General features: G+C 46.0%; 1 protein-coding gene across 4 annotated transcripts in view; it reads right to left on the reverse strand.

Annotated features, from left to right (window-relative positions):
- The window catches only part of Sh (Potassium voltage-gated channel protein Shaker), a 400,727-nt gene that overhangs the window by 54,932 nt on the left and 329,395 nt on the right, over window positions 1-16,400 (reverse strand). For all 4 annotated transcript variants that reach the window (XM_065432054.2, XM_065432052.2, XM_065432053.2 and 1 more), the window contains one exon: window positions 15,744-16,222. In XM_065432054.2, coding sequence (XP_065288126.1) covers window positions 15,800-16,222 — 423 coding nt within the window. In that variant the 3' untranslated portion in view covers window positions 15,744-15,799. The remainder of the gene's footprint in view (window positions 1-15,743; window positions 16,223-16,400) is intronic.

Here is a 16,400-nt window from a genome sequence, read left to right on the forward strand (position 1 = left end):
GGCATTCGTTGGGCTTTTTTTTCCTTTTATTTTTTTCTCTTTAACATAGGTAGGACATTAAGCAATATAATAACAAGAGCTTGGTGGGGCAACCCACCACCCCGTAGCAAAGGCGACGCTCATAGCATCCATCCATCCATGCAGGGGATGGCGCCGCCCCTGAAGAGTGGGGGAGTGCACTCGCGTTGGCCGCCATCACATTTTTACCACATTAACAAAACCTATAATATTCCTGAAAATAGGTTTGAGAAAACACACACACACACACACACACACACACACACACACACACACACACACACACACACACACACACACACACACACACACACACACATATATATATATATATATATATATATATATATCCTATGTTATTTAAAACCAGGAGTATTTATTTCAAACGATGAATGAAGCATTCTCGTACCTTCCCTGCCTCGATCATTTTCTCCCGCCAGGTCTGTAATGGTTTCGATAATTGCATTTTTTAATTAAGTACTTGCTAAACAGAAACTGATGCGTTTAAAGCTCGGAAAATGAGTATTGGATGTGACATGCACATGTAAACCAGTTAAAAAGCCAGGCAGGGCGGCTCTCTCTGCTTTTGTCCCTTGCAATGAAGCTTCAATCCCTAGAGCTCTTCAAAACCAGTCATCAAGATACAAAAGTCTTTATTTATACTGAGGATTACGCGTTTTAGAAGCATGGTTTTTTGAGCGGGACTATTTTAGTCGTGGAGGCCATCGGCTGTCGCGCTTCGGTCATCTGGGCGGGGCCTCTCCTTCTTTCTGATTGGGGCGCACTAGCTCTCGCCATACATACAAGTCGTGTGGACTCCGGGGCATGAGTCTTTGCGCGGCAATGAGCCGGCAAACACCTACGCCCGAGCACATGCATACCGGGAGCCACGAGAGGGTCACGCCGAACAGTTCAACCCCGAGCTCAAACCATTACTCTCCACGCACATCCTACCACAATATCGCCTTTCCCGAAGAACACTGCCGCCGCCTCACAATTCTCTGACGCGATAGAAAGCCGTAATGTGGCGAAAACTCCAAGCACATATCCACATTTAAGTCTCTACTGCGCCATACACCCTGCGCTGTGTTCCTATAAATGCCCACACTGCGTTCAATGCACAACGCTTTACCACAGGATATGGGCTTGCGCAAGCACGCCTCAGCTCACACCCACCATACAGCAATGAGAGGCAGCGCTGTCCAGCTCCGACTCGAGGGTCCACCTCAACCTGGTAAACCGAGCGAGAAGGGCAGCCACCCACTGCACAGCGGAAGAGCTACCTACACTCCCGTGCTCTTTTCTATAAAGCTTACTCTTTCTGCTCCCTTTTTTTTTTCTAATGTTGTACCCGATTATAGACCATTGCAACAGTAGCAACGCCAACTTGTTCTTGGTACTGGTATGGGCTTGTTCTTCGTACTCGGCCGAAGAACAAGCCGAGTACGAGGAGAGGCGCCCATAGCGGAGACACGACTATAGCCAACGAAAACGTGCCCGTGCGAAGGCGGAGAATGTGGCCAGTGACTTTGCGTCCGAAGAGCGTCACCGAGAGCAGACGCGGGCGTCTAATCGTCGGCATCGAGCGCAAGCTGCGATGAAGATCGCGCACTGGAGGCCGCTCGCAAGCGCCAAGTTAGGTCGTTCGAGTCTGCGTCCAAGCGGCAGAAGCGTGAGTTGCCGCCTCCTTCGAGTTTCACTGGAGCGAATTCCAAATTCAAGACAATGTTTTTGGACGCGGAGCTTGACCATAGTTGCCCGGAACAGCTCTGTTGGCTAATCCACCACCATATGAATGGCTCGACCCGAAATTTTTTGCAAGCCAAAGCAACCGCTTATTCGTTGGAGTCAGGTTATCAAAAAACATCACGCCCTGTATTTTGGCCCTGAGGTTTTTTCTTTTCGAAGCATGTAGCCTTCAGTGTTCTGGTGGCAAAACGAACAAGAACGATAGGGTCCCTGTTTTCTTTTGTAAGTAGACGGTGCTTTGCGGAAATATCTTTTTCAGATAACGGCAGCAGATCAAACTGCGCAGCACTCTTATTTATGTCTGTTAACAGATTCTCGCGATCTTGTTGAGGCAAGCCATGAATTTCCATGTTCTGACTTCAGCTATGCTGCCCTTGAGCGTCTATTCATTCCTTTAACGTTGAAACGATTCTAGCGTGTTGCGACTGTTCAACTGTTGAACCAATGGAGAATTGGTTAGCGCAATTCACCTGTTCCTGCCGATTTGTAGTGTCTTTACGGTTATCGTAAGTACCAGAAAAACGCTGTAGTGTCTGTGTTCTGCGCAGTCTCTTGTAAGCCTATCAACTTATCCAACTTTGCCTCTAGGGCTTGGGTTTGCGACAGTTTTTTGTCCATTTCACCAATCTCAGTTTCAGGGTTGAGAGATTGACCCGTTGTGTCAGCACTTCCTACAGGAAGTTTACATGTCGGGAATCTAAGCGACTTCTTGGTGGTATCTTTCATAATCCTAAAGGACCTACCTACCAGTGATGCCGCTACATTTTCCGACATGAAAATCATCCCTGCAACCAACACATTTCATGACGACATCATCATGACTAAACACGGAGGGACAAAACAAAGAAGCCTCTACAGTCATTTTTGCTACAGGGAAGAAATATATATGTGACAACAGTCAAAGTAGTACTCAAAGCACCAGCAATAGCGGATGTGACGGAAAACAGAATTCAATACAACACAATATCGCAAATGATTTCTCCTAACCTGTAAAAATTTTAGTAGTGCATTTAGCCGTGATTCCGTCAACCTCGCCAACCGCCATTCTGCTGCCGGAAGAATAAGATTCTTGGCTGAGCGTCGCTCCTTTCGAGGTCGCATTCGAACGACAAATATCTGTGCACCTAACTGGCTATTCATTTTCTCCCCTTTTTCTGAACCTTTCTTCAAAAGTAAGTTTGCTCTGCGCTTCTCTGACTTCAAAAGAGGCCCAACCCATGGGACCCTTCACTGCCACATTTGTGGTTTTACCGTGGGTGCCCAAGCCCAACCGTTCAACCCCCGCGATAAATATTCATGTTTAATGCTTCTTTGTTTTAATTGTAGGAAGCCTACATTTGATTATATTCCAACCCCGACAGGATGTCTGAATTTAAGCACAGAATGGCATTTGTGAGCGTTAGGGCTAGCACTATTACTGTATTTCCAGATTCCTCGCACTACCGCATATTTATTGTAGCCCCAAAGTTCTATACGTCCCAATATTGCTGCCTTCCGCTTACCCTTCATACTTAGAGTATATCGGTTGGACGATGGAGCATACGCCATCTGACAAGAAGGTTCCATCACTGCCGAAGGTACGAGACGTACACAGGCAATATCCTTGCGCAGCGGTGTATAATTCCGGATGTAACTGGCTGATTATTGGCTACACTAGAGAGTTTTATTTTTGCTCGCTACATGATATGGCACAGCGATACGTGACATGTTAGCACCTTTGAGCATGCGCATCGTATGCCGAGAATTACTGTGGCAGTTATCGCCGGTAACCATACTAACCACCCTAACTGTAGTATCATGGCAGCGCCCCTACGGCACCGACCACCCTCTTCGATCCGAATTCGCACTTGTTACTGGCTCTCCGCCCTGTCAGCAAGAAACAAGCGGCAAAATACATACATCTCAAGCTGAGGGCAAATCATTAGGTATGTTTTGTCGTAAATATTGAGATTAGCTGTTTGTTTTCACGCTGCTAAGGCTACAGACATGGCACCGAACCGTAAAAGTGGTTTCATTGCTCGTTAGCAGATGGCGCCACAGCAATATCACTGGTGATGCGTTGACGATGCCGAACGCTATAAAAGCCTCATTGTTCACTGTATCATTTACTACCCCGCTCGATCCGAACATTCTCAGACAGACTTAAGTGTCACAGCTCCGCTAGGGAGACGGCCGATGTGGTGGTTACGTGACCTAGTGGCGCTGCAATCACGTCTTTCGTCACTTCGAACACTTCTGGTTTGCTTCTGCTTTCACTTCTGCATTAATTTCCGTGGTGCTGCTTCGTCTGTTGCTACGGCTGATGGTGTCGTGCGATGTGTGGTGGTTTTTTCCGCTAAAAAATTTCGCGCAGAAGTGTTTCGGCGTCTCATGTAAAAGAAAGAAGTTTCCTATGTGGTCCTGCTGTCCCCACGGCTGCTCCAGCGGCCAGATACAACGTGCTGCTGATGCTAACTATTCTTTTCGCACTGCGACGACGGTAGAGAGATTTATATATACAAACATATGCTACACCGTAAGGAAGGATGCCTCACAGATAAATACGACGAGTGTAAGCGTCATGTTGAGGACGACGATTTATACATTCATTCTGGAGAGCAAATATATATTGATTCCTGGCGGGAAAAATGGACGGTGGTTTACAGCGCGATTCGAAGACAATTATTGCCGTTCTTCAGGAACACATCTCTACGCCAATAAATGTGGTGCAAAAGCCAAGTTCCCCATGAGAAGGAGCTCGAGCGTCGGCAGGCACTTCGGCGGAAGCTTGCAGGGACGCGCTTCATGCAGGTTTCAAACCAATTCTGCTTGAAAAAAATGGCTGTGGCTTAGCTAAGGTTAAGCCCAGGATGCGAAGCATACTAGCCTTTATTTTAGTTGTTGAACCACTGTTTAGCCTGGTGAACTGCTGTTGCTTGGCTATATTTGGTTCGGCTAGACGAAGAAACAACCCATGCGTTACTCTGCTTCGCCTTCAAGAGTGGAACGCGACAGCGTTCCCGTCGACCCGCCAAGGGGTGTAAGACAATGGGCTACGGCGCAGCGACTACGCGCCCCGCATTGGACGCGGTGAGCGTCGAGCAACGCAGCGTTCGGCGCGGCAACGAAATGTGCGCCTGAGCAAGCGACGCACGCCTGAGCCTTAGAAACAGCTCGTTTCTAAGGCAACGCCGCATTCACTAGAGGCGCTTTTGTACCGCTTTGAAGCATCGTACTCGTGGCTCAGTGGTAGCGCCTCCGTCTCACACTCCGGAGACCCTGGTTCGATTCCCACCCAGCCCATCTTGCAAGAGTTGAGCCGAAGCCACCTAGAAAACCAGTCTCTGTAGCACGCCGCAACCTTCGCTTCTCATTCCAACGAGCAGCTCTGTCTCCAAGAGGCATCTCACCTCGTGAGTGTTTAGCAGAGGCAAGCGCAGCTGCTTATATACCGCCGCGACGCCGCGAGCGACGGCGCGAGTTGGAGCCCCGTTTCTCCTCTGCCGTGACGTCACGGTGTCACGTGGTAGTGAAGGCGACACCGCCGCGCCTGAGGAGCTGGGTTGAGCTCTCGTAATATGCTTCGCATAAAAAATTTGAGGACGCTTAAGTTTCGCCTTCAAGAGCGGAACGCGATAGCGTTCCCGTCGACCCGCCAAGTGGTGTTAAGACAATGCGCTACGGCGCAGCGATCACTTACGAGGCGCCCCGCATCGGACTTTGCACCCACCAATCACGCGGTGAGTGCCGAGCAACGCAGCTTTCAGCGCGGCAACAAAACGTGCGCCTGAGCAAGCGGAACGAACCAAAGAACTCGGTGTCTCGGAGGGAGAAACGATCTGCGCAAGCCAAACGTCGTGATCGGCACGGGCAGCCGGGCCGCAACGCGCCACGAAGGCCGACGCGATCTGACCCCTCGATCGGATCGTCCTCTCTCTCGCTTGGGAGCACCACAGAGACGCATGACTCCTCGGAAGCAGCTCGGCACACATCGCAGGGGAGGCTTTCCCACCAGTCGCGCTACGGCGCAGCGATCACGTCAGAGGCGTCCCACATCAGACTCTGCACCTAGGAATAGCGCTGTGAGCGGAAAGCCGCGTCGCCTAAACACGAGGGTTCGAGTGACGCACGCTGGAAGTTGGAAGGGGAGAGAGCGAGAAAACTTACTATAACAACAAATGTAAATTTAACAGCTGTCGGGCTGTTACAGGAGTTAGGAACACGATACAAAAACCTACAGAATAGCATATACAGTGCAACACAAAATATTGCACAAGACCTTATATGCAAAAAGTGTTTCCAGCCGTTGCTGAAAAGATTCGGCTCAATAACGATCTATGGAAACTTGTGAATCAAGCCCATTCCTATCATTAAGTGTTTTGGGCAAGAACGAGAGCTTGAATACGCTAACTTGCGGGGTGTAGGTAAAAACCGTGCAAGAATTATTAGAGCGCACTGATGGTCGCCCAGGGCAGCGCAAATGCCAGGTAGGATCTAGTTTTATATTTCCGTTGCTGTTTAATTGACACCAGGTGATTGCTCGTCCCTTCATTAAACATCATAAGACCTTTTCTGTGTGCTGAACTTAAGGCCGTAAGTTCGTCGCTGCATGCTCGCACGTATTCGCATGTCTTTGTAAATACTGTCCGCTAGTAACACTATGTCGACCACACCCATAAGGCCAGGGACTTTCTTTTTCACCCTTTGCCGATTACTGATGTAAAATAAATCAAAACCTAATTCATTGTTTACCAGCAGCCTTTCTATGCTTTCAACATAAAGCGTGAACAATAATGGAAACAAAGGGCGTCCTTGTTTCACTGCTCTTAGTAATCGCACAATTTCACCGCATTTCTTGGCTTCCCATACAACGTGGACTCAGCAGTCTCCATCAATGTCCCTCAGCAGCTTCGCAGAATCGTCACCTACGTCTTTGGATTTGAGAATATCCCATAGCAATTCTTTGTCCAAATTGTCGTAAGCTCCCTTAATATCCGGAAATACTATCAAAGGTCTATTCTGAGCTATTGCAATCTCTATGCGCTGAGTTAGTATAAAAAGTTACACATAGTCAGGACAAGCAGAGCCTCTTGCGGATCGAGCTCAAAATAGATGCGGATGCGCAGTATGAAAACAAAAAGAACTTCAGTAAAACTGATTCCATAAGCACAGCCTCTCATCCAGGATGCAGCGTCACTATTTCTAGGCCGAAATTGTTCCTCTAAACTGATAAAAAGCTTCCAACTTCCGGGCCTGCAAAAATACCCATACTTTCCGCAGAATAGAAAGATTCACAAACAAATAAACAAATTATTTGCGATGTTCATGTGAATAGATAGTTTAAAGACTTGGTTCCCATTTAGTTCAAATAGCGCGTGTTTAACGTACATTCAAATTTCCTAGAATCGTCCGTCGATGAAGCTTGATCTCACTATAAAGCTGAATAGGTGATTGGATTTACCTCTCCAGCCCAATAAATCGTGGTAGAAGGGACGGACGAGCTTTTTAACGCTGTCAGATAAAGTTTTGCAATAAGGCGAATGCGTCCTAACATTCCTGAACCACTCTGTACCTTCTTCGCTTCTTCACTATCTATATTCATGCGCTACACCATAGTAACCTTCGTCATTATTTGCGCAATCACGAAAGTTATAACTTGAGTAGATTCATCTTAGCTGCGCACACTGACGCATCGTTGTGTCGCATAGGAAAACAACACACAATTTCCGCGCATTAACGTGTGCACATGAGTACTTGCGCGAAGCGTCATATTTATGGAATTTCGGCTTTTGTGCACAGAAAAGATCGAAATGGCGTAAACCTGCACAAGACCTCAGCATAAGGAAAGCCACAGAAATAAAGAAAGATAGAGACCCGTTAATTGACTTGCCCTCACCCCGCATCATAACTTGAGAGAGTTTTTCAGATAGATATTCGAAAGGTTTAGCGGTGGTTGCTTTCCTGATCTTATGGGATTAGTGTGAAATAGCAGAACAATACCAATAGTCGAACAATACTAACATAGAGATATATCGCGGGTAGCGAGATCACACCACACGACTTGAACTGTTCTTTCCTGCGCAGACTATTCGTCGCAGTTCCGGTGGTTATTGCCTTTAACAACACGCAGGTAATTGCGAGCAAACGTGATACGAAGTGCCTCCGCCGCAGAGGAGCCCCAGTTTCCCAGTGCTGCATTATGGAGGCGGACAGTCTGGTTAGCCAGCTGCGCCGGACGAATCGCCGAACGAATCGGGTAGTATAACAGGGCATGGTATTAGAGCATTATTAAAACTTCTTTCTGGGCGAGTTGGTGCATACTTGACATAAAAACTGTTTACAGCGCAAACACGTGCAACCACAAAGTAAAGGACAGGACACAAGCGCTGACTGTCAACTAACTTTTATTAACGGAAGACGGGTGCCTTATATAAGGGGAAAGGCAGAAGTGAAAGGGGAAGGGAGTGATACAATCGGGGAAAAATGACGATGCGCATCGATAAACGAACGTGCCAGCAGTCAACGCATTCAGGCGCGAAGAAACAAGAAAACGAAAAAACTAGACAAACTAACAAAAGAACGAGGGATACTAAGATACAATTAAAATCAGAGAGCAGCCGCTTCCAAAAAATGAAGCTCTGCCGCAAAAAGTGATATAGAGCCATCAGGGTCGCTTGTGAGGAGGACATTGATAAGATGGTTTAATCACTGTCGCTGCGAGACTGCGCAGTACACCTGCTCAAAAATGGCTTATTTTACTGCCGAGTCATTCACCGACTTTCTAAAGGATGGTGCTTACAATCCTCGCAACACACTATCTCTTTACCACTTGAACTGTCAAAGCCTAAAAAATAAATCGGAAGAAGTAGAAGCTGAATTAACTAAACTGAACTTTAATTTTGACCTTATTGCCTTCACTGAAACATGGTTTACCTCAAATGCAGATGTCAGCGAGTTTGCTGGTTACAAGCCCATTTCAGTATTTCGAGATGGAAAGCGTGGTGGTGGTGTATCTTTATATGTGCAAAATTATTTGTGCTTTGAGGTCTTGTCGGATTATTCAATTGTTTGTACTGATTTTGAAACTGTTTGCATTGCTTTTCATAGAGTTACTATTATGGTTGTGTATCGCCCCCCTCAAGGAAATTCTGACAATTTTTTTCGCTTCATTGATTGTTTTCTGAAGTTTGCTAACCAAAACAACTGGCGTATCATTGTACTAGGTGACTTCAATATTAACTTTTTGGAGGATAACGCTCTGAAGATTAACTTAAATGAAATAATGCTGTCTAATGGTTGTGACAATACTATTAAATTGCCTACTCGCATACCCTTGCACTCTGAAACATTAATTGATTTGTGCTTCACTAATTTCCCACCTCAGAGTTGCATATCCGGTGTTTTTTCTTCTGGAATTAGTGATCACTTACCTTTCTTTTCACTTTTTCCTGATACGACCAAATTGAATAAACGCGTTCACGCTCGTAGAGTTAATGATGAAAAGAGCATCTCCAGATTTTGTCACTTGTTGTCGACAATTAATTGGGTAGATGTATATGGTGAAAATGACTCGTCCCGTGCTTATGATATATTTATTCAGAAGCTGCTTGAATGCTATTACGCTGCGTTCCCAACTCAAACTATAAAAAAACATAGAAAGGCTAGAAAAGAATGGATGACAGGGGCACTTTTGAAACAAATTAAAGAAAAGAACAAAATGTTCTCTCGTTTTTTAGAAACGCGATGCCCGGATGATTTAGCTAAGTTTAAGAAGTTTCGAAATAAATTAAACTCAGATCTAAAGAAAGCTAAATCTTTTTTCTATATAAATAAGTTTTCGTCAATCTTACACAATCCTAAATTACTTTGGCAAGGTATTAACGTTATTATAGGGAACAGGCAGAATTGTCTTCCCTCTGAGCTGAAAGTCAATGGGGTGAATTATGCTGGAGTTTCACTTGCCAATATGCTGAATGAACACTTTTTAGTTGCCGGAGCATACCGACCCTCTGCTAGCTGTCATTCAACTCGGTCTGTTGACTCATACTTACCGTCTTGCACTACTGAATCTATATTTTTGTCTCCTACTTCAGTGGATGAAGTTATTTCTATCATTAATTCATTCAGGAACACCTGCTCACCTGGAGATGACGAAGTTGCTGCTTTTCCTATCAAATGTGCTGTAAATATTATTGCTGGCCCTCTTACGCATATTTGTAACAGAATGCTTCTTTCTGGTGTATTCCCTAGCAAATTAAAAGTCGCGCGCGTTACCGTTTTATTCAAAGGAGGCAACAAAAATGACCCAAATAATTACCGTCCTATTTCGGTATTGCCTCTGTTTTCGAAGTTAGCTGAGCGTATACTCTATAGGCGACTAAACAATTTCTTACAAGCTAAACATCTTATTTGCCCCCAACAGTATGGCTTTCAGGCCGGTAAATCAACAGAATCTGCTCTGTTAGATATTAAAAACTCTATAATTAACAATTTTGAAACTAAGCTTTTTTCTGTTGGAATTTTTCTCGACCTGCGCAAAGCTTTCGATTCTGTGCAACATACAATACTGCTCCACAAATTAAAAACTTACGGGATCCGTGGAGTGGCAAATTCACTATTGGAAAGTTATCTAACTGCACGGATACAGTACACTCAGATTCATGATGTAAAATCCAGTTTTGGTATGATAAAATTCGGTGTCCCTCAGGGTTCAATTCTGGGACCACTTTTATTTATTCTCTATATTAATGACATTGTAAACATTCCATTAACTCCTAATATCCTGATGTATGCCGACGATACTAATGTCTTTTTTTCCGGCTCCAGTCTCCAAGTACTTGAACACCAATGTAATACCTGGCTTGAGGAGTTAGCGGTTTGGCTCTATGTTAATCAACTTCAATTACACGTAAACAAAACAAAGTTTATGCTCTTCCATCCAAAAAACAAACCATTAGATCATCACATCAAACTATATTTTAATGACTTAAACATCGAGCAAGTTCATAGTTGCCGGTTCCTTGGAGTGTTTTTTCGTAGCGATTTGGGTTGGAGTGATCATATAAACTACATTAGACTAAAAATGGCCAGATCTATTTATGTTATTTATCGTGTTAGACATCTCCTCCCACTACAAATTAAAAAACAGTTATATTTTGCCCTTGTTCAGTCTCACCTGGTGTATTGCAACCTAGTGTGGGGTACATGCAACAAAACTGATTCACACAAACTGCTTTCTCTCCAGAAAAGAGCTCTACGTTCATTAAGTTGAAGTTCATCTGTTGAAGCTAATCTTTTCGAAACATTTCATGTTCGCAATTTCTTTCACTTATACAATTTTAGTTTGGCTCTTCACATTTTTATAAAGTCAAACATGACTTTAACTCTTTTTCTAATACTTATAATTCGAGAAACGTTGCGTATGGTCTACGTTCCGTTGCCCTATCTACTGCAAGACCCAGAACAAATTATGGTAAACAAACAACCGATTATCAAATTATAACATTATGTAATGCCTACCAGTCTCTTACTCAGATTGCTTTAGAAAGTTATAGTGTGTCTGTATTTAAGAAAAAACTGACGATTCTTTTCCCCCCCGGTTAAATTTCAGCTAATTCTGTATACTTAGTTTTCTTTTTTTTGATTGTGCATATTATGAAATGTTTTGTTTATTGTTAATGGATATTTATTATTGTCTATCATTAACTATTTTCTATTGTGATCATGTTTGCTCATTGTTTTGTTTTTTTCTCTGTGTCCATTCGGCCCCCGTTTCCATGATGTGTGATCGGGGTTTAGGCCTTGTCAGGAGGTATGCTTGATCTACCTCCTTTAGCCTCACCTCGAGGGCATATTGTATTGTATATAATATGGCCAAATAAACATACTACATACTACATACTACATAGAAGGGGTGCTTACGCACTTGCTACCATATTTGTGTATGTAGAACGCTTCCAAACTGACGCGCGCCGTCGCGTCGGCACTCTTGCCGAGAATCTTCGTCTCTCCCAAACGAGCCTCGCAACCTGTGCATCCAATTACGTGCACGACCAAATGTGCGTACTTGTCCTTTAAGTTGCTTAAATTTCGGGCATGTTCCCCCAAGCGTTCATTAATGCAGCGGCCGGTTTGGCCGACATAAGCCTTTCCACACTTCAAGGGAATAGCGTAGACCACTCCTGTGGAACACTTGATGAACGGCTTCTCATGTTTTAGCTGGCAACCTCTTTTTCTAGAGTTGCAGATGCGTGGGCATAACTGTGCCAGCTTGTTCGGTGCCGAAAAAACAACGGAAACACCATGCCTGTTGGCTACCTTCTTAAGACTGTGCGAAGTCTTGTGCAGGTACGGCACAACCAAAGGCTTGTCGGTCTTCCGACGGTCATCTTTTACTCGTGTTCCCAGTTTCAGCTTCTGAAGGAGGGTCTCAGACACCGCAATCAAAACTGAATGGGGGAACCCCGCCGCCACAAGTCGGCTGGCCTGATTCTCAAAACTTGTCTGCATCAGGTGCGGGCACGACTTCTGAAGAGACGAATCCAAACAGTGCGACGCTATAGCTCTTTTTACAGTTTTGGAATGCGCTGAATCATATGGCAGCAAGTCCTTTTTTGCGCGAGGGAAGTAGCCCCAGCAAATGTGCTCTTCATCAAAGGTTAGTCTCAGGTCTAAAAACTGTAAGGCATTTGCGTCAGGTAGTTCGTGGGTAAAATTTAGCCCAAGAGCATGCTTGTCAAATGCGTTTAAAACTTCACCTACTGTAGAGAGGTACTTACGTACCTGTGTTCCTACCTGTGTTCCTTGGTACCTGTGTTCAGTACCTTGAGAGGTACTGAACACAGGTACTCCTTCTGTGTTCTTCCCTCTTCTTGCACCACTGACCTTTTACTGACCCACATCGTGAACGCTACATGCCGGGCAAGACGCTACGCCTTCTGTATCCGCAAGGGCCTCGTCCCAGATAAAGTAAGTGCTCTCTTTGGCCCTGTAAAACCGTCGTGGGGACACGTTAAAAGACTGTGCAGATTAATGCGGTCAGAGCTGTGGCGGCAAGTTCGTCTGTTTCAAGATTGGCTTCGATTGCTTTGCTACGTTGACCACCCCGGATGGCTCGCCGCAAGAAAGCTAGCGTCGCTGATGAAAACAGCTGCTCAACTCACGGAGTACCATTGGAGGTGCCTTCTGAACCTGTTGCTGTCTTGTCTAGGCAACAGGGACACTACACAAGGGAGTAAAAGAAGTGTAACCGTCCTTGGAAATGTTTCCCTGCCTGAGAATGTAACACGTCTCCTGCAGAATGGCCCAAAATATGGTTTGGAGCCTGGTGTCTCAGCCTATGAGCTGATTGCAACGAACAGGAAATTGGCCATGAAAGCGAGAAATGAAGAGGACCGGGACCGCTGCTTTCTTGAGGCTGTAGACTGTCTGCGAAAGTGCTCACAAAACGTTCTTGACGCGCAGAATCATAGAAATGTGTTAAATGGTGTGGTTTCTTTCTTTAAAAGAAATAACCTTATGCTTGTTCAAGCAGACAAAGAGACAGGGTTTGTTGTTCTACCAAAGGGAATGTTCAATGAAAAAGCGCAAATGGCAATCAATAAGAATTTTGAGCCCATTAAGAAGAGTGCCGTTAGGGTCAAGACCAAGTTTATTAACTTCTGCAGAGAATTAAATCTTGACAAACTTGCGAGGGATATTGCCAATAGCAGAGGTAGTAGCCTAGACGCATTTTTTACAGCCAAGACCCACAAACCAGATATTCCATTCCGGACTATCGTTAGTGAAGAAGGTTCGTGGCAAATAAACGTTAGTCGGTTTTTGCAAAAGCATCTCAAAACGCTTGCTTTGGATGATCCGTTCTTAACAAAGAAATCTACGGATGTCGCGCGGTTTCTTGAGAGCACAGACAACATTGGCTTTGGTTTTTCCATAGATGTACAAGACTTGTTTTATTCTGTGCCTCAAGATCAGCTTTTGTTGGCTGTTAGAGAATGCGTAGAAGCAAACGGCGAAGTGTCATTCCGGAATTCAACAGGCTTGTCAGTAGATAATTTTATATCGTTGTTGCAGTTTTACCTCAAATCTACTTTTATTGTTTACGACAACCTGCCTTTTTTGCAGCGCAACGGTGTCTGCATTGGGTCCTGCGTGGCTCCAATTCTTTGCGATATTTTTTTAGCAAAGGTAGATAGATTTTTAGATAGGTCTTTTTTGGGGGGTTTCGTTTTAAAGGTTTTTAGATACGTAGATGACTTCTTAGTGCTTTTAAAAAAGCAGACGGCCTTCACCTACCTCTCTACAGTAGGTGAAGTTTTAAACGCATTTGACAAGCATGCTCTTGGGCTAAATTTTACCCACGAACTACCTGACGCAAATGCCTTACAGTTTTTAGACCTGAGACTAACCTTTGATGAAGAGCACGTTTGCTGGGGCTACTTCCCTCGCGCAAAAAAGGACTTGCTGCCATATGATTCAGCGCATTCCAAAACGGTAAAAAGAGCTATAGCGTCGCACTGTTTGGATTAGTCTCTTCAGAAGTCGTGCCCGCACCTGATGCAGACAAGTTTTGAGAATCAGGCCAGCCGACTTGTGGCGGCGGGGTTCCCCCATTCAGTTTTGATTGCGGTGTCTGAGACCCTCCTTCAGAAGCTGAAACTGGGAACACGAGTAAAAGATGACCGTCGGAAGACCGAAAAGCCTTTGGTTGTGCCGTACCTGCACAAGACTTCGCACAGTCTTAAGAAGGTAGCCAACAGGCATGGTGTTTCCGTTGTTTTTTCGGCACCGAACAAGCTGGCACAGTTATGCCCACGCATCTGCAACTCTAGAAAAAGAGGTTGCCAGCTAAAACATGAGAAGCCGTTCATCAAGTGTTCCACAGGAGTGGTCTACGCCGTTCCCTTGAAGTGTGGAAAGGCTTATGTCGGCCAAACCGGCCGCTGCATTAATGAACGCTTGGGGGAACATGCCCGAAATTTAAGCAACTTAAAGGACAAGTACGCACATTTGGTCGCGCACGTAATTGGATGCACAGGTTGCGAGGCTCGTTTGGGAGAGACGAAGATTCTCGGCAAGAGTGCCGACGCGACGGCGCGCGTCAGTTTGGAAGCGTTCTACATACACAAATATGGTAGCAAGTGCGTAAGCACCCCTTCTATATCGCTTTTTGCGGCAGAGCTTCATTTTTTGGAAGCGGCTGCTTTCTGATTTTAATTGTATCTTAGTATCCCTCGTTTTTTTGTTAGTTTGTCTAGTTTTTTCGTTTTCTTGTTTCTTCGCGCCTGAATGCGTTGACTGCTGGCACGTTCGTTTATCGATGCGCATCGTCATTTTTCCCCGATTGTATCACTCCCTTCCCCTTTCACTCCTGCCTTTCCCCTTATATAAGGCACCCGTCTTCCGTTAATAAAAGTTAGTTGACAGTCAGCGCTTGTGTCCTGTCCTTCACTTTGTGGTTGCACGTGTTTGCGCTGTAAACAGTTTTTATGTCAAGTATTAGAGCATGCGGTGAAGACAGAATCAAACGGAAGAGGCATCGTTGGAGAGCCTCTTCACTTTGATTCTCGACCGTCGTTACCTGAATGCCGAGTAAACAAATAGGTCGTTCAGTTTTCCTCACAAACATGAGCGATTTTGCAAAGTAACGTGACCATCAGAACCATCGTGCCGAATGCGGCACTTCACTTGGGATCACGGAAGGTAAACAACCTAGTGCTTGGCCAATACACTGGAGGGAGGGCATCTGAGAAAAGCGACTGATGCCAGCATGAGTGGCGAGCGAGGCGATGACCACCACAGTGCATGCATGACCCAAGCCCTTAACGAGCACTGCTACTAAGCCATGAGGTGGTAGGGACGACGACACTCCTACTAGAAGGTATAAGGGTATTCGTAGCACAAACAAGCAAAATCATTGGTACAGAAAACAACGGCTGAGCGGTAAGCCGAACGTGGCAGCGTCTCTCGATCCGGCGCACTGGAGAGAGCGCACTCACCTAGTCGGCGAGGCGACTCGCCGTGGACAGGACGCCCCCCGGACGACGCTCGGCCGTCAGACGTCCGTCTCGAGCGAGGCCGGGTTGTTGGTGCTGTTCGCCTGCTGCTGAGTGTTGGCGGCAGGCGAGGAGGACGAGAAAAGCGCTAGCGAGGTGGCGTCGTCGAGCTCCAGGACGTCCGAGTCGTCCGGTGAGTCCGTGTCCCCTTTCAGCTTGGCCGCGACCACGGTGCCGGGCAGGTAGGGGCAGCTGGTGACGTGATTGAAGCTCTGCGACTGCATCTCCTCCTGATCGGTCTCCCGGTGGTAGAAGTAGTTGAAGTTGGACACGATCACCGGCACGGGCAGCGCGATGGTCAGCACACCGGCGATGGCGCACAGCGAGCCCACGATCTTGCCCCAGACGCCGACGGGGCGCATGTCGCCGTAGCCGACCGTGGTCATTGTCACCACGGCCCACCAGAACGCGTCTGGGATGCTCTGGCGCCATGCAAGCGAAAGAAAGGCACATCGCAGTGAGAACCACTCGAGGACATTTCGACGCGTCTGTGGCTCGGCGTGGCTGCGCATGCTTCAATCAGGGGTGCGTCGCGTGTGGTTTCAAGCGAAAACTGCAGCTTTCAACCGCTACTACATTATTGGGCTAATGATGCACAAT

The sequence above is a fragment of the Dermacentor albipictus genome, chromosome 3 (genome assembly GCF_038994185.2).
Source record: "Dermacentor albipictus isolate Rhodes 1998 colony chromosome 3, USDA_Dalb.pri_finalv2, whole genome shotgun sequence".
Lineage (NCBI taxonomy): Eukaryota > Metazoa > Arthropoda > Arachnida > Ixodida > Ixodidae > Dermacentor > Dermacentor albipictus.